The 16,589-nt window shown below is 40.1% G+C and overlaps 4 protein-coding genes across 7 annotated transcripts in view; 2 read left to right on the top strand and 2 right to left on the bottom strand.

The window, feature by feature from the left end:
• Window positions 1–96: 96 nt before the first annotated feature.
• On the bottom strand, window positions 97–1,934 carry LOC128893366 (dimethyladenosine transferase 2, mitochondrial-like). 3 transcript variants are annotated; one of them, XM_054154281.1, is made up of 4 exons: window positions 1,795–1,934; window positions 819–977; window positions 440–747; window positions 97–364 (listed from the first exon to the last, which is right to left on the bottom strand). In XM_054154281.1, exons 2-4 carry the CDS (start codon window positions 948–950, stop codon window positions 169–171), a joined length of 636 nt encoding a protein of 211 aa, XP_054010256.1. In that variant the 5' UTR covers window positions 951–977; window positions 1,795–1,934; the 3' UTR covers window positions 97–168. The 3 variants fall into 3 exon arrangements, with proteins under 3 accessions (XP_054010256.1, XP_054010255.1, XP_054010254.1); XM_054154280.1 differs by having other exon boundaries at window positions 819–1,204; window positions 1,795–1,925; XM_054154279.1 differs by lacking the exon at window positions 1,795–1,934 and having other exon boundaries at window positions 819–1,559.
• A 492-nt stretch (window positions 1,935–2,426) lies between these two features.
• Window positions 2,427–3,757, top strand: LOC128893367 (3'(2'),5'-bisphosphate nucleotidase 1-like). Its single transcript, XM_054154282.1, has 4 exons — window positions 2,427–2,784; window positions 2,890–3,109; window positions 3,182–3,266; window positions 3,332–3,757. Exons 1-4 carry the CDS (start codon window positions 2,427–2,429, stop codon window positions 3,590–3,592), a joined length of 924 nt encoding a protein of 307 aa, XP_054010257.1. The 3' UTR covers window positions 3,593–3,757.
• A 1-nt stretch (window position 3,758) lies between these two features.
• On the bottom strand, window positions 3,759–5,984 carry LOC128893365 (luciferin 4-monooxygenase-like). Its single transcript, XM_054154278.1, has 6 exons — window positions 5,825–5,984; window positions 5,556–5,702; window positions 4,675–5,468; window positions 4,428–4,603; window positions 3,959–4,366; window positions 3,759–3,899 (listed from the first exon to the last, which is right to left on the bottom strand). The coding sequence occupies exons 2-6, from the start codon at window positions 5,670–5,672 to the stop codon at window positions 3,778–3,780; spliced, it is 1,617 nt and encodes a 538-aa protein (XP_054010253.1). The 5' UTR covers window positions 5,673–5,702; window positions 5,825–5,984; the 3' UTR covers window positions 3,759–3,777.
• Window positions 5,985–6,122: 138 nt separating this feature from the next.
• Window positions 6,123–16,589, top strand: part of LOC128893364 (5'-3' exoribonuclease 2 homolog) — a 29,537-nt gene continuing 19,070 nt past the window's right edge. The window contains exons 1-15 of one of the 2 annotated variants that reach the window (XM_054154277.1): window positions 6,123–6,364; window positions 6,697–6,824; window positions 6,906–7,017; window positions 7,075–7,248; window positions 7,326–7,488; window positions 7,577–8,037; window positions 8,152–8,358; window positions 8,433–8,576; window positions 8,649–8,809; window positions 8,883–9,051; window positions 9,140–9,229; window positions 9,304–9,460; window positions 9,535–9,763; window positions 9,839–10,045; window positions 10,119–10,198. In XM_054154277.1, the coding sequence (XP_054010252.1) occupies window positions 6,290–6,364; window positions 6,697–6,824; window positions 6,906–7,017; window positions 7,075–7,248; window positions 7,326–7,488; window positions 7,577–8,037; window positions 8,152–8,358; window positions 8,433–8,576; window positions 8,649–8,809; window positions 8,883–9,051; window positions 9,140–9,229; window positions 9,304–9,460; window positions 9,535–9,763; window positions 9,839–10,045; window positions 10,119–10,198 (2,557 nt within the window). In that variant the 5' untranslated portion in view covers window positions 6,123–6,289. The remainder of the gene's footprint in view (window positions 6,365–6,696; window positions 6,825–6,905; window positions 7,018–7,074; window positions 7,249–7,325; window positions 7,489–7,576; window positions 8,038–8,151; window positions 8,359–8,432; window positions 8,577–8,648; window positions 8,810–8,882; window positions 9,052–9,139; window positions 9,230–9,303; window positions 9,461–9,534; window positions 9,764–9,838; window positions 10,046–10,118; window positions 10,199–16,589) is intronic. The other variant, XM_054154276.1, reaches the window with a different exon arrangement.

Raw genomic sequence — 16,589 nt, 5'->3', positions numbered from 1 at the left:
ATTGCTAAATGCATATATAAATACATCTTTTGCGTGAAAAACGATAAAAAATATATACACCTTACATATAAGAATGATTAATTTAAAATGCGATCATTTCGTAGAAAAATTTATTTTAGTATATTATAATAAATATGAACATAAATATTATACGAGCAGCAAATTATATCATTTATATATATCTGTATTATACATTGTTTGCGAATCAGTTGCACCTAATACAAATATACTTTCTTTGAATTCCGGCCACGACCGAAATTCTAGAAAGAGGTCAAGAATTTGATGTGGGGTCAGATCATCAAACTGAGTAAAAATATTAAAATTCTTTTCTATTAATCTCAAACCACAGCCTGGTATTATTTTTCTGAAACATTAATGAACATTATTCGTTTAATACTGCTTAATAATAATACTTACATATTTGTATAATTATACTCACTCTAATGTAGGTATCACTCTATTGTTTAGTTTATATAAATTTCGTCGAGTAAAATGCCAGAAGTATATCAAATCTTGTTTTCCACCAAGAGTTTTTAAAAGATCAGGCTTTGGTTCTAATTTAACAACATAAAGAAAGTTACTGTCTTCTTCATAAAATTTATGCTTGTCGTTATTTTGGAAGCCCATCTTTCTTTTCCATGGCACGAATGCTTTTCTATCCAATGTTCCAAACATTTGATAATCAAATATTATTTGAAACATAACGTAAGCAGATGTCATCCTACTTGAACTTGAACATGTAAATTTCTAAAACATAAAAATTATAAATATGAAATGGTATTTTTAGGGAAGTTTGAAAATAAACTTTTCTTACTAACTTTCCATACGGATGGTTTCATTGCAAGATACAAAATTGTTCGTCCAAATGCCATAAGGCATGTTTGAAATACTGTGCTTAATATCAAGTGAGTTATAAATTCGCGTTTGTCTGTTATTCCAACTAGTTGCATACAACTTGTGTCTTCCCATTGTTTCCTCTGTACATTGTCAAATAATTTAAATACATAAGATGTTGCACCAGTGGTAAAGCTGGCTGAATACATCATTTTCGCTATATCGAAAAGATTCGCATTTTTTTTAGACAACTGTTTTGGAAATTGCTGACACAATTTCTCTAGTATAGTATTAAAAGCAGATTCATTTTCATACATATGTACAAATGGTACACCAGCTTTCAATAGTTCTTTTGTCAAATAACCGAGACCTGGATTCAATTCGATTACATGAGTTGCATTCTTTAATAAATCGTCTATAATAAAATCAACAAATTGCTTGGCTATTTCAGCATTAATTAGATATAAATTTCCTCTCGTACGTAACGATAAATAATTTTGTATAATTTTGTTTATAGATTTTGGATTGATACTGTTCATGTAATCGTTAATATTATTTTTCTTTTTTTTTTTACTCTCTTCCGTTTTACTATTCGCAATTTGTATACAATTCGAACATAAAGCAGATTTATTTATCATTCGTTGAATAATGTTGTTTTGAGATTTTTTAATTGGCGATATAAAGGTTTTCGACGACATTAGTAAATTTCTACACAAAATTCTCATCTTTTCTCATTTATTGTACTTTGCAACAAAATGTAATCAATATTATGAAGTTATGCGTTTAAGGTTATGCCTGTACAAGATTTGCTTAAAAGTAGTTGAAATCGAAATGTTTTTAAACGAATTTAATAACTTTATTAAATATCTTAAATTCCGCCGTAATTATTGGAGAGTTCTTAATAATATTGTTATTTATTTTGATTCTTAAAAATGTTTACATAACGTAACTTGTACATACGTGAATTACTGCAATAGAAAATAATTTGTTTTATGAGAAAGTAATTCAAAATACAAAGCAGTATTACTAAGTATTACATTGTAAATTTTTGTTCATAATATCTCTGATGAAAGATTATTCGAAGATATTATATATCGACAATTTACAATGTATAAAATAGCTAACTGTTCTCATGATCTGATTCGATCTGATTGTACGCATGTTTCGCTTTGTTATAACATATATTGTTTTCTTTTAATACCAATTACTGTAAATCCTATTTTACTGTTTTGAATATAGCAGTGACAAAAATTTGTCTATTATTTTGCATTTGTTATACCTATTATAAATATGCATATTATGTGCCATAAACGGTTTTAAGGAGTTTATCTTATCTGTAGATTATAACAAAAATAGTGTGAAGCTTTGAAAACATATTTTAAAATATTGTTCACTTTCTCGTATTCCATCAAGTATAACCTTGTGAGAAATACTGCTACTTTCTAAGTCTTTTTGTTACAAATTTTTTATCGTTTAAGTGAGTTTAATCGCGCGTATAACATATTTAAGTCATTCTTGGTTAAAGATACAGTAATTCTTGTGATAGAAAAGCAGAATCAATATTGATTAGTATTAACAGAAAAATCCGAAAAATGGCTCAAAGTGTTTGCCTATTATCACGAATAGTGGCCTCTTCTATAACTGCTTCAGTGAGAGCAGGCACAATAATAAGAGATGTTATGAGTCATGGAGGTCTAAATATAGTTGAAAAAGGCAAAAATGATTTACAAACTGAAGCAGATCGGTGTGCGCAAAGGTGTATTATTGCTTCTTTGAGCCATCAGTTTCCAAATATTACCATCATTGGTGAAGAAGAATCGAGTAATTGTGATGTACCATCTGATTGGGTTGTAACAGAAGCGGATCAAGAAGTGCTAAAATTGAAATTACCAGCTCATCTGGAAGATATCGATCCTAAAGATATTTGCATTTGGGTAGATCCATTGGATGGTAGATACACATTTTATTAGTTATAATTATTTTGGTTATGTACATTTATAGAAGCAAAATTCAGTTAAGCTTAGGCAAATATGTTGAAGAAAACACTGCTTTTAGGAACATCCGAGTATACACAGGGTCTTGTAGAGCATGTAACAGTTTTAGTAGGGATAGCAATTGGAGAAAGAGCAGTTGGAGGAGTAATTCATCAACCGTATTATAAAAATGATGAGAGTGATACATTAGGACGTACTATTTGGGGTATTAATGGTGTAGGATTCGGAGGATTCACACCAATTGCACCCCCTGATGGAAAAAGAATAGTTACAACTACACGGTAGGATTCAGTTTTAGGGCAAATAAAGGTGTAATGTTTTGTAAAAGAAATAAGAAACATATACATTTTTAGTTCGCATTCGGATAGCAATGTTCAGGCAGCTATAAGTGCTTTATGTCCCGATGAGGTTTTGCGCGTCGGTGGTGCAGGGTATAAGGTAATATTAACACTAAATTAATTGAATTTCTTTTAATTCGTTTATTTTTGTTTACTTTCTCATAGGTGATACTTTTAATGGAAGGAAAAGCCCATGCTTATGTATTTGCTAGTAAAGGTTGCAAAAGATGGGATACATGTGCACCAGAGGCAGTTCTTCATGCTGTTGGTGGTACTTTAACTGATTTGTATGGGGAGCATTATTCTTACGATGCAGGAACATCGTACCCGAATTTACGAGGTGTATTAGCTACAGCTGCTGGTCAGAATCATCAGTGGTACTTAAGTAAGATGCCACATGAAGTAAAAGAAAAGTTAAAACAGTAATTGAAGAAGTTTCAGATTCTGCAGGATTAAGAAAAATTAAACTATTTACGAAACGTATATCTCGACCAAAATTCGTTAATGTTATTTTCATAAATACTAATCTATTCTTTCTTATGCCTCAACATTTTAAAATAAATGTAAAAAATAAATCAAGGATAGATCAAAGTAGTTAATGCCATATCTATTTATAATTTCGATTTAAATGTATCGCGCAATATCCGACGTAGTATTTTTCCTGATGCAGTTTTCGGAATATTTTCGACAAACTTGATGCCCCCTCGAAGTCGTTTATGGCACGATACACGTTCTGCAACAGTTTTTATTACGTCGAAAATTATTAGATTAATTACTATGATAAACACATACCATTCACGTATTTATTAATGTCTTCTGCTGTTATATTAGATCCTTCTTGTTTAACAATAAAAGCAGCTGGTAATTCTCCTGCTTCTTCGTGGGGTAACCCAATCACTGCTGCATCTTTAACGCCAGGACATGCTAATAATATTGCTTCCAGTTCTGCAGGTGGAACTTGAAATCCTTTGTATTTAATAAGTTCTTTCAAGCGATCCACTATATAAAAGTAACCCTCTTCATCGTAATATCCTACATCTCCAGAATGCAACCAGCCATCCTTATCAATTGTTGCTGCTGTAGCTTTTTCATCTTTATAATATCCTTTCATTATTAAATCTCCTTTGAAACATAATTCTCCTATATTGTTTGGTCCTAGGTTTCTACTTGGTTCATCCTTATCAAACGGTATTACTTTTGCTAAATATAGAAGAAAACAATGAAATAGATACTTATGAAACAAAGGTCTATAGTGTATTACCAGATATCCCTGGACCTAGCTTCCCCACACTTCCGTATTTTATATTGCTATTATTTGGCGAATTAATCACAGCTAGTGTAGTTTCTGTTAATCCGTAACCCTGTTTTATACTTTGCACGTTCAGTCGTTTTGCGGCTATTTTTGCGATTTCTTCGGATAAAGGTGCTGCACCACACCTAATTAAAATTACCGAGAACGTAAAATTTTCTTTTTAATGGAATTTATCGGAATTTAAACTGAGACTTACCAAATATGTTTGATACTAGACAAATCGTATTTGTCTACGATAGGATGCTTTGCTAAAAACACCATAAGCGGTGGTACAACAGTTATATGCTCAATTCTGTACTTCTGAATGGTATGTAAAAATATTTTTTCCTCGAAACGTGAAAGAATGACACTTTGATTCCCAAATACTAGTCTTACAAGTAGAACAGAGAAAGAATACGCATGAAAAAATGGCAATAAAGCTAAAGTTACTGCATTAGTGTTTACAATTTCGGGAGATGCAAAAGCAAAGTGTCTTATCATTGATAAAAAATTTTTGTTTGTTAACATCACTCCTTTTGGCAATCCTGTAGTACCACTGGAGTATGAGATGACCGATACATGATCCTTGACATCTATTAAACGTGCGCAAAAATTATTATCGGTAGCTATGTCTAATGTTAAGCTCTTGATACTTGGCATCTTATTATCACTGGAATCTGTTAGCATTATTATCTTTGGTAACCACAGTAGTTGAGGCAATACTTTGAGCATGTTAGGTGCTCCAATTGCGGATGCAAAGATGTACTTTGGTTTCGTTATATTTAATGCATGCTTTAATTCCATTTCCGTATAAAGTGGATTCAATGGACAAACAGTAACACCTAAATAAAGTGCAGCACATACTGGTATACAAAACTCTGTATTGTTCTCACTGCATATAGCTATATGGTCGCCTTTCTTCAACCCTTCTTTGTCAATAGCAATTGCTAGCTTTCGACTAATGTCTAGAATTTCTTTAAATGTTTGTTTCTTTCCTGTGTAAGCATTTACCTGAAAAATATTGTATCATCCAACAATTATAGATATATTTAATTGATACTTATATAAATTATAATAGAACTGATTTGAATTGTTTACCTGTGCCACCCAAGAACTATGAACATTCAATTGATTCAAAATCAATTGACCTATAGATAAATTTTTGAATTCTGGAATAGACACAGGCGGTCCATGTAAAATGTTCTCTTCTTGCATCTCGAAAATGTTCGTTTATTTCACAGCTTGCTGTAAAAAGATACGACGTTTCATTGTCATCTTGCAAATTTGTAGAACGAGAATTGAAAAAGCTGATTATTATATATCTACTTATAATTTACGAGATCTAAAATATTTCGACCTGGACGTACCGAGTATATTATGTCTGAATTATGGGCGCGTTATATTACATGTACGTTTTCTGTGCAGAGAAGACCGGCAAAATAAGTATTTACTTAATAGGGTGTGGGATAAAGTACACAAAGTACAGCATTTTATTTTTCCTTATTATCTCTAACGTTAGTGTCCTAAAAATTAACCTGAAATATAGCATCAAATTCATTTGTTGTATTACGCTGATTTTTATATTTATTCAGCGTTTACATTCCTATTATTTATTATTTACGACGTGTTTATTTGCGCCGAAGATGGCAGCACACGTACGTTTGGCTGATCCAATATGGCCGACTCCTGAGTGTGTGTTATTGTGTGTTATAGGTTAACTATGAGTAAACGGTAAAAACAGTTAGTATTCGCTTGATTTATAAACAAATTCTTGTAATACAGTCAAAGAAAAAGTGTACAGTGCATAAGAAGACAACGTCGAACGACGAAAGATGGGTGTACCAGCATTTTTTCGGTGGTTGAGTAGGAAGTATCCTTCCGTAATCGTTGAATGCATCGAACAGAAGGTAGGTTAGATTGTTTGTTTGGACGAAGAATATTTTGTTTAATTTTCAATATATATTGCATGTACACGATCATTGTGCGATCGTTGCACACTTTTCGCGATGTTCTTTATATTTTATGACCCATTTCATTTTATACAAAGTATCTTTTTTATGATTTACAATGCACTTATTGACAGGTTTATTATTGTATTGTACTACACCAAAATACAGACATTTTTACAAAAAACTTATAAAATTGCGCCTTAAGGGCTTAGTGTCACGTTTGTTTTTTTTTAAATGTAAGTATGTAATTTTTAAATTTTCTTCATATATATCTATACCATACCTTTTAGCCGGTGACTACGAATGGTGTGCGTGTTCCTGTGAATTCGTCAGATCCAAATCCAAATGGAGTAGAATTTGATAACTTATATCTTGATATGAATGGTATTATCCATCCATGCACTCATCCAGAAGACAAGTAAGCATTCGTCAAAGTAACAAATAATTTGAGATTTTAGATAATAAAATAGATCTTGTGTAATGGTTTATTTCATTGCAGACCAGCACCGAAAGATGAAGACGAAATGATGGAAGCTATTTTTGAATGCATCGATCGTCTATTTCGTATCGTGAGGCCTAGGAAATTGCTTTATATGGCCATTGATGGAGTTGTGAGTATTCATATATAACAAACAAAAGATTTGTGATTATAAAATTGTATTTTTTAGGCGCCTAGAGCCAAAATGAATCAACAGAGATCAAGAAGGTTTAGGGCATCGAAGGAAACAAGTGAAAAAATTAATGAAATAAATAGAATACGTTCAGAACTGTCTCTTAAAGGGGCTTCTTTACCACCAGAGAAACCTAAAGAGGACCATTTTGATAGTAATTGCATTACACCGGTTTGGACAAAATTTGATCATTTTATTATTAAGATACATTGACGAATATTGTAATCTAATCGTTGAATCGATTTCAGGGCACACCGTTTATGGCAAGGCTATCGAAATGTCTGCATTATTATGTACACGATCGTTTAAACAATGATCCAGGTTGGAGAAACATAAAAGTAATTTTAAGCGATGCGAACGTACCAGGCGAAGGAGAACATAAAATAATGGATTTTATACGTAGACAAAGAGGTAAGCGTAGTAAATAGTAAATAATCATGTGCGTTATATGGAAAAATAATTGTTTTATATATATTGGAATTTTTTGTTTACGTAACAGCCCAACCCGATCACGATCCTAATACGCAACACGTTCTGTGTGGAGCGGACGCTGATTTAATTATGTTGGGTCTCGCAACGCATGAACCGAATTTCACTATAATTCGTGAAGAATTTAAACCGAACAAACCCAGACCGTGCGACATATGCGGTCAGTTGGGACACGAAATGAAAGAGTGTACGGGTGCAGAGGCTCCTCCAAAAGAGGAAGAGAACGCCTTTGGAGCCGAATGCCAGTTCATATTTGTGCGATTAAATGTACTCAGAGAATACTTAGAGAGAGAATTACAAATGCCTAATCTACCGTTTAAGTACGATTTCGAGCGGGCTGTCGATGATTGGGTGTTCATGTGTTTCTTCGTAGGAAATGATTTTCTGCCTCACCTACCATCTTTGGAGATTAGAGAAGGGGCAATCGATAGACTTGTTAATTTGTACAAGAAAACAGTATATAAGACAGGTGTACGTATTATGCGATAACGATGAGGATATTGTTAAAAAATGATATGCATTACTAACTATAAGTTAAACGAAAAGAAGACGCGTTTGTAGTGATATATTTTCTATTATTTGCAGGGATTCTTGACAGATAGCGGAGACGTTAATTTGGACAGAGTTCAGATGATTATGTCTGAACTTGGCGACGTTGAAGATGAAATTTTCAAGAAAAGGCAACAGAATGAATTAGCTTTCAAGCAACGCGAAAAAGTCAAGAAAAATAGGATGATGGCGATCAGCAATTACAAACCAAAATGGCTTCCTACCGGACAGTTTGCCCCCACTGTGCGTTTTATAAATAAGAACTCTATAGATTGTGTTTGTAATAATAATTTATTTAATATGCGTTTTGGTTACAGGCCGTAGGTGAACGAGTTAAACCAGTAGAAAACGCGCGTTACGAAGCTTATCAGATGCGCGTTCAAGGTAGAAACTATAGTACATCAGCTGACCACGCAAAAGGAAATTCCAATGAAGCTCTAGAGAGTATGATTCGTCCCGAGGTACAGTGATTTGCATTTGGTTATACGAAACATATCCGTGATTGGCTCTGACATACGTCAAATATTACGCAGAATTCATCTAATAAAGGCCGAAAACGGACAATCGAAGAAGTTGAAAAGGATGATTCAGATGACGATCAAGCACACGACGAAGTAAGGTTATGGGAAGATGGTTTCAAAGATCGTTATTACGAATCGAAATTTGACGTATCGTCGGATAACTTACAGTTCAGGTGAGTACCATTTGAAATGAAAATATACGCGTAGTATATTACATAAGTGTTATTTTTCTTTCTTTCTTTACAGAAATAACGTAGCTCTACAATATGTACGCGGTTTGTGTTGGGTCTTGCGATATTATTACCAAGGTTGCGCGTCATGGAAGTGGTATTTTCCCTACCACTATGCTCCATTTGCTAGCGATTTCATAAACATCGGCGGCTTATCCACGGAATTCGAAAAAGGAACCATACCCGTAAGTTAATTTAAGTGCACAAATCCACGCAAACGCGAACATTAATCGATCCGTTTACAGAGAAGATCTTTCATTTTCGATATTCCAGTTTCGTCCATTAGAACAATTGATGGGCGTGTTTCCGGCAGCTAGTAGCAAGCACGTCCCCGAGCCATGGGCAAAATTAATGAGCGATCCGGTAAGTTTGGAACAACTATATCGCGTATAGAATATATTACGATACCGAATGAGATTACATGTAAATATTTTTAGAAATCACCGATCATTGATTTCTATCCCGAAGACTTTAAGATAGATTTGAATGGCAAGAAATTTGCCTGGCAGGGAGTCGCCCTGCTCCCGTTTGTCGACGAAAAAAGACTGTTCAAGGCTTTAGAACCGTACTACGAATTCCTGACAGAAGCAGAAAGTAAGAACTCCGGCATATATTTTTAGAGCGGTACGCAAAGCGCGAGATGAGTATGTATCACGTTTATTTTTCAGTAAAACGAAACGTTCGCGGTGACGACAGATTATACGTTGGACTCGGCAACGGTAATTACAATTTTATAAAAGGACTTTACGTGAACCGCGTAGCATTCGACGCGGAGACTCCGATAAGCTTCGACGGAATGCGCGGAACGGTTTTACTGGCAGAGGATTGCGTAGGGGACGGGGCTACTTTACCATCGCCAATAAATGGGCCACCGGTCAGGAATAACAAAGTCTATTGGTACGCATCGAAAACATTTTTATTCAATTTTCATATTTAAACCGCGATACGAATTATTGCTCGTCCTCCTTGTAGCGTCAGATTTAGGGATCCAAAGTACGGCACTAACTTCATCTTCCCTGCGAGGAAGTTGAAGGGCGCCAAAGAACCACCCAGAGTTCTAAAACCCCAAGACTTCGAGCAAATGAACCGCAATTCTGGCAACTCGTGGAAGCCGCAGATTGGTTTCACTCCCGCTACTCAGTCTGCATCTTTGAGCGACGCAGGACGCAGGATACTTGGGTAAGTTGCATCAATTTTACGTAACGTATTCCCTGTGCCTTGTGAATTAATTGGTTTGGTGTAACGTTTACAGGCATTACACGAATCACAACAGAGTGCCGCCCCCGTACGGGCCGATGTCGACACCGCAGAACGTCTACTCGGCGCATCACGGTGAGTCGTTTCGTGCAATTCGTTGTGATATGTACCTCGGAAGGATCGCTTTAAAATCACAATGAACGCGATCGCGCATTAAGGTCTGTTTTTAACGCGGGACCCTCGATCCGTCGAACAATGACACGGTTTACGAGAGCCAAATTAACGCGCACGCGACTACTCGGGATCGCCAACGACACGGTTCTTCGTCGAATAAAAATCACGTAGGGGTTTCATTCATTGTTTTCTCCGCTCCAGTGGAAGTCGAGCGATCGTCCCACCCTTTGGTAATACGAGTCGCGTGCTTCGACCTGTACATATTCGAACGCGAATCGTTCGCATCGCGTAGTTGTCGAGTCGATATATTTTCAAAAAGTGACCTTTTTTTTTTTTTTTTTTTTTTTTTTACCGAGAGTCAGGGCGGCAGCGTGTGCGTTTGGAATTAAAATTCGCACAGTTATCGACTTTTGACCGAGTACTACGAACTATGCAAGATTTTTCCGACCGGGGGGAATTGATTCTATTTCTCCAAGTCTGTCGTTCGAGTGGGACGAGAGGGTTGGAAGTAGTGGGGGTTTGAAAAAGGGCCGCATAGATGGATCCGCGAGGGGGACGAACGGAGAGGGGTCAGAGGCGGTGCCGGGAGCACGAGCCGGGGGGGTTGCAAAGCAACGAGGGGTTCTGGTCCCGGATTAGCTCAGAGGGTAGTTCGTCACGTAGAGCGTGACTCCGGCCGTTTCGTTGTTTGGCACGTCGAGGTACCAACGGTTCCACGGGTTTCGCCCAATTATAAAACAAACGCGGTGCACTCCGTAATTATCCAATTAGTGGATGTTCCACCCCCGCCCTCGGTCTTTCACGTATCGTCTGTTGTCCTCCTCCTCCCTCCTCCCCCCTCCCTCCACCGATCTTCGTGTCTGGCTGATGAATCACAAAGGCGAGCGCGACTATCGCCGCGTTCGTTATCGTTGTCGGCTATGGGAACGATGTTTCGTAGACGTATCAAAAGCTCGTGCTTCCAACAACGCCTCGGCCAATTTTCGTCGTCTTCGTTCGTCGAAAAATGTCGATACGTCGTAGACGATGCAGGAACGAGCGTAGCGCGGATCGGGACGGTCGAGGTCAGCGAAGTTTCACCGTTCTTGTTCTCCCCTCGGGACACGATTTCGGGAAGATGATTTACGATCGCGCGGACTTGACACTGTACCTGCCCCCCCCCCCCCCCCCCTCGGAGGCGTGACCAGGCGTGCGCGGGCGGACAAGCGTAAAGAAACGCAGACGATTTTGGACACTCCGGATCGTAAAAACAAAACGTGCGTTACGCGGGGGGGAGTGATTGATTTACCGAGGGGTCGGGAAACGCCAAACACACGGGGAAAGACGATTGCCCTTTCGTAGAGTCTCCGCTGGTCAACAAGTGTTCGCGAGACAAATTCTAGACGGGGCAGGGATACAGAATAGAGTTAGAGAGAGAGAGAGAGAGAGACGTTTTATAAACGTCGGATTCGTGTAGAAAAGTGCGTAGCATCGTACCCTGTACCGAGTAACAAGGAGTCAAACGAGAACACGGGATGGTCCGGTCTCCGCCCCGAAGCCGTAGGTCCACGTGGTTGATCGATACCAATTAAAAGCAAGAACACAGGACGCTTGACGTCCTCCCGGTACGCCAACCGAATATACCAGGGATCCCACTAACGCCAACGGGTCAAACGTTGCCCTCGCCTCTGCTCGATAACACGAGCAAAGCAAAGCGAGCCTGCGAGTAGGCAAGCAAACGCGCCTCCGAAGGGATGAAACGACGAGAGGCCGTCCACGTTGGAGAAGGAGAAACGCGGGGTGACGGGGTCGGGCCACGTCCGTTCGTCCGTATCTTCGTCCAGATGACAGGTGCAGAGGCCCCTCGTTAGACAAATTAAGCTTCGTTCCCTGGCCTCCCGCCTCGTCGTTGCCGGAGCGTGTCCCTCCGTTCGTCTCTCCGCTGCTTTGTCCGTCTGTCCCTCTTCCCGTCCCTGTCCCGCCCCCGCGTTGGCTCGTTCGGGACTGGTTTCGAGTGGACTGCAAACACTCGTGGCGCAGCGCACCGACGGTGCCTCGAATCGCCCAGAAACCGGGCGCAAGACGAACACCGTCGAACGGCTACCGACACCGCGACTTCTCCTCGGCAATCCTCTCGATACAGTGTCGCGAGTTAACGCCGAATCGGACCACAATTTTCGTTCCGCGAACGCTGGGAACCGAGGGGGGGCCCGGCGGTGAACGGGGGGTCAGAGTCGTGGAAAGTAAATGTATGAAGAATGTAGGTGACCGGTAGACTTGAACGTGGGATAGATAGATAGAAGGAAGATGTACGTAGAACGTAAGACGCTGGTAGACTTAAACGAGTTGAACGTGGGATGGATAGATACAGTCAGTGCAAGAAGTATTCGCGGAGCAACCAATTTAATGTAGAAACGAATAAGAAACGAATTAAGAGGTTGACGTCGAAAGTAATAAACATTTCATTTACGGAGAATTTAGTCTTGAAATATGTAGGAATGTTGGTTAATTATTTCTTCCCATAAAATGTACGATGTTTTATTTTGAATTGGTTCCTGTTCGAATACTTATTACCAGACTGCGGATCTTTATGCAAAATAAAATCTTCGCTAAAGTGTCTACCTATCGAAGTGCCGCGAAATATCGAACCTAAATAGAAATTTATTTTACTCTGTAAATATTATCATGTGAACTTTACTTTGAATCTTTTTTATATTCTTGCATAATGTGCGCATTTTGTAGCTTCTTGCGCATTCGAATTCCCTATAAATGCGTAAAAATCCGCAGTCTACTTGTGAGACTGACTGTATGCAGAATGCAAGAGACCGGTAGACTTAAACGCGGGACAGCGTCGTTTAGTCGGTAGGCAAGAGAAAGGATTAATCTGCAAGGAGCAATCCTCCTCAGAAATACTTAGCACCGATCAGCGTATATTTCCTCGATCTATAGAAAATTGAACACGCTCCTATGAAACTTCCATTAACACGTTTCGTCACGTCGCCCAGAAATCGGTGACCGGAAAAAGCCAATATGGCGTCCAATTAACCAAAAGTGCTCAACTTTAAATAATCGTAACTTTCAAACCGTTCGATTCCTAACGTTGAAACATCCATTTTTGTGATCTAGGCATACAAATCTACCGAATCGTATAAATAAGAGTCGATAATTTGTTCAGCCCGTGAATTTGGCGGAGTTAAAAAAATCATATACTACGACGAATTCAAGATCGTCGAATTTTCAATCGTTTCGAGACAAAGTTTCCACCTCTCAGGTTGAACGAGGTTCTACGATTATCAGTTATTTCTAAGAGTTTCAGCGAACGTGTTAATCGATGGTTTCTTTAAATCGTCCAATTCCGTCTGTTCCCCCGAAATTAATCATCGACGCGAAGACCAAGTCGTCCCTATTGCGCCTCTCAATGGGAGTACGTGAAACGGTTAGTCGGTGTTGAAAGCTTCCAACGGCTTCTTCAGTCTCGATTCGCTGGTAGAAATTACCTCTCGGCCGCGTCCCATCCATCGTCACCGAGGTGTACATCTATTTACGGTGGGATCCTCTTCCTCCGTCCTCTCGCTCCGGTAAACGGCAGCAGCTTTCACGAGATATTAACTGTAATGTCCGCCGCGCATCCATTACGCGTCATTATTCATCCATTAGTCATTTCTCCAGGAGCTCGTGAACGCTTACGTGGTCTGACGGTCTGGACCGAGGCTCCTTTCATCCCTGGCCCCCTTTTGGACCCTTCGCGAGAAAGATGGCGAGGATACCCTCGCGGAATGTTACGTTGCACTCAATGACTGCGCTCAAACTCTCTATTCAATATTTGTCTACTTTGTTCGCCTGCGTACTTTTGAATCGCATTAGAATATCGAACGCTCCGTACGATCCCACTCGTTCCGAAAGGTTTCCGATAGGTAACTTTACATCTGTGTGCGAGACGGAAACCTTTTGGACGGGATAGAAATGCGCGGAGCTCTCTGAATATTCCTAGATCCTACTGGATTACTATTAGACAGAGGGAAATTTTAAATATCAGAGTCGAACGAAGCTATACGCGCGACTAAAAATGATATATTAATTATGACCGAGCCGTAAGTTTTTCGTCCACTTGGACTTGACCAGTAGAGAACGGCTGAGCGACAACGGCTACCGTCGATAATTACGGTGGGAAGGGTAACGAGGACACGTGTTTTCCATGGAAAAACCTTCGATCTCGAAGACGAGCCGAACAAAAGCTACCGAAGGGCCGGGGGTGGGGGATCGAGGAGCGAGAGAGAGACAGTGGGTAGGACAGAGGCTTCTTCTCTAAATGCTCGTTCACCCTCGCCTATTCATTCCGCGTATGTCTACCTGCGATACAGGCTCCCCATTAATCTATAGGATCCATTCATCTTCGAGAGCATAGGTGAACTTGTCCTCGCGATCTCTTCAGACACTCGATGCACGCGGTGGATCTCTTTGGCCTGGAACTTCAAAGCTTCGTCGTGTGCAAGTATGACGTGCCCCTGTGCCGGTAAGAACGGGAAAAAAATATTTCATTATCTTCGTTCGCGGCCATTGTGATCGTTTTATTTCCTTGTTTCTCGGTTATTCCGTGCGCGATCGCTTTAGCGGGTTGGCCTGTGTAGAAATAATACGAGACCGGGGGAGAGGTTCTCGATGTCTTTGAGAGAATCGGGAAACTTGATGTTTAGGACAGGATAGATTAAAAATGTAATCGCGTTATTGGTAAGGGAACGAAATATTCATGGGTTCGATACGGAAATTCGGTTAAGACTTTGAATTTATTTTGGTAAACAGATTAGAAGCGAGGAAGCATCAACTTCGTCGTGTAATAACCCCACTTCCCTCTACATAATCCACGTGTTTACGTTAAGAGTACTTGTATCGGGATCGAACCGACCTCGATGCCGCACGGTTGTCGGTCTCGACTTAAACATCGCACTGTAAACACGTGATACTCTTAGTTACACGCGAGTGTCCTGCGAGTGCGCGACACCCTGTGACGTCCTTTCGCAGACGCGCTTCTCCAAGCGAGCATCGTTTCCATCTTTCCAAGGTACCGTACGCGTCTTTTGTTAATTATTTCGAGAATCGTTCGGTGCTAGCTACTAAAAATCGTCGATTAGAATAGATACGGATGGACGGAACGCGAGTTGGAACGATATTCGTTCCCTCGTGGCTCTGCGAACGCGATAGATACGATCTGTTTTCCGGTGGTGTGGGGTTGACGGGCGTCACCGACAGCGCCGTGGCTAATTTCCTCGGCATTGAGCCGCATTGTGCTCTAAATCGGCCTTCCCGCCTTCGAAAACCCACCCCCCGTGAAACCGCATCGGCGACCTACACTCTGCGTTCGTTGAAACCCATTTAACGATGCCCGCGGGGCAAGGTTGCGTGCCCTCCACCGACCTCGTCGATTGGCTCTTAATCGGGAACACTTATTGTTTGGCAGATCGAATTACAGGACCCTTTATTCTTTATTTTATCTCGATTTTACTCGATTCTATTGAAAATTGTATGGGCGAGAGTGCCATAGGGTGATCGAACACGGTTTCTATTTTACGTCATAGCTTCTAGGCAGATGATAGCATAGAAATAATAACCAACTAGATCTCTTTCTGCGTTTATCGATTTTATCAAGGGTCACGTATGACCCATCTTCTACCCTCTATTCTTTGTATACGTCATAGCTTCTAGGAAGATGATAGCATAGAAGTAATATCTAACTAGACCTCCCTCTGCGTTTATCATTTTTATCATAATTCACATACGACCCGTTCTTCTTCGTTCGTCTCTCAAGAGACGAAACTCGTCCTCCGCCCCCCCCCCCCCGAACTCGAATAAACACGTCCTCCTCGAAGCGTTGGTCGCGAGTGCAAGAAGAGTATTCCTCCTCATTGCTAATATTTTTTTTTTTCTTTTTTCCCTATTCCGTGAACGAGCAGCGTGGAGTAGTCGCGCGCGGCAAAGGACCGCCCTTCTTCCCTCTTCTCCTCCTCCTCCTCCTCCCCTCCCTCCCTCCCTCCCTCCCTCCCTCCCTCCCTCCCTCCCCGCGCACCACCTTTCGTCGTCTGTGTTCTCGAGGAGCGAGAGGGACGACGGAAGCGGAGCAAGGAAAGCGAAAAAAAGAGGAAGAAGGAATGAAAAAAAAGGAGAAACCGGAGAAAGAAGAGAAAAGAGAGAAAAAGAAAATTCGTATCTTTGACGAAGCCGAAGAAGAGTCGTCGTACGTGTCCTTAAGCGACTGCCAGGCTTCCACGCTAATGAGGCGCGGCGTAATTAGTGAGACTGTCTACCCGGCTGGACCCTTCACGAGGAGGGCGGATCCCTCTCGACGTCGAGTCGCCCTCTCACCCTGGTGCCACTCCAC

The sequence above is a fragment of the Hylaeus anthracinus genome, unplaced genomic scaffold (assembly GCF_026225885.1).
Source record: "Hylaeus anthracinus isolate JK02 unplaced genomic scaffold, UHH_iyHylAnth1.0_haploid 27376, whole genome shotgun sequence".
Lineage (NCBI taxonomy): Eukaryota > Metazoa > Arthropoda > Insecta > Hymenoptera > Colletidae > Hylaeus > Hylaeus anthracinus.
Note: the sequence above shows the minus strand (reverse complement) of the source record. Positions and strands in the feature narration are given on the sequence as shown.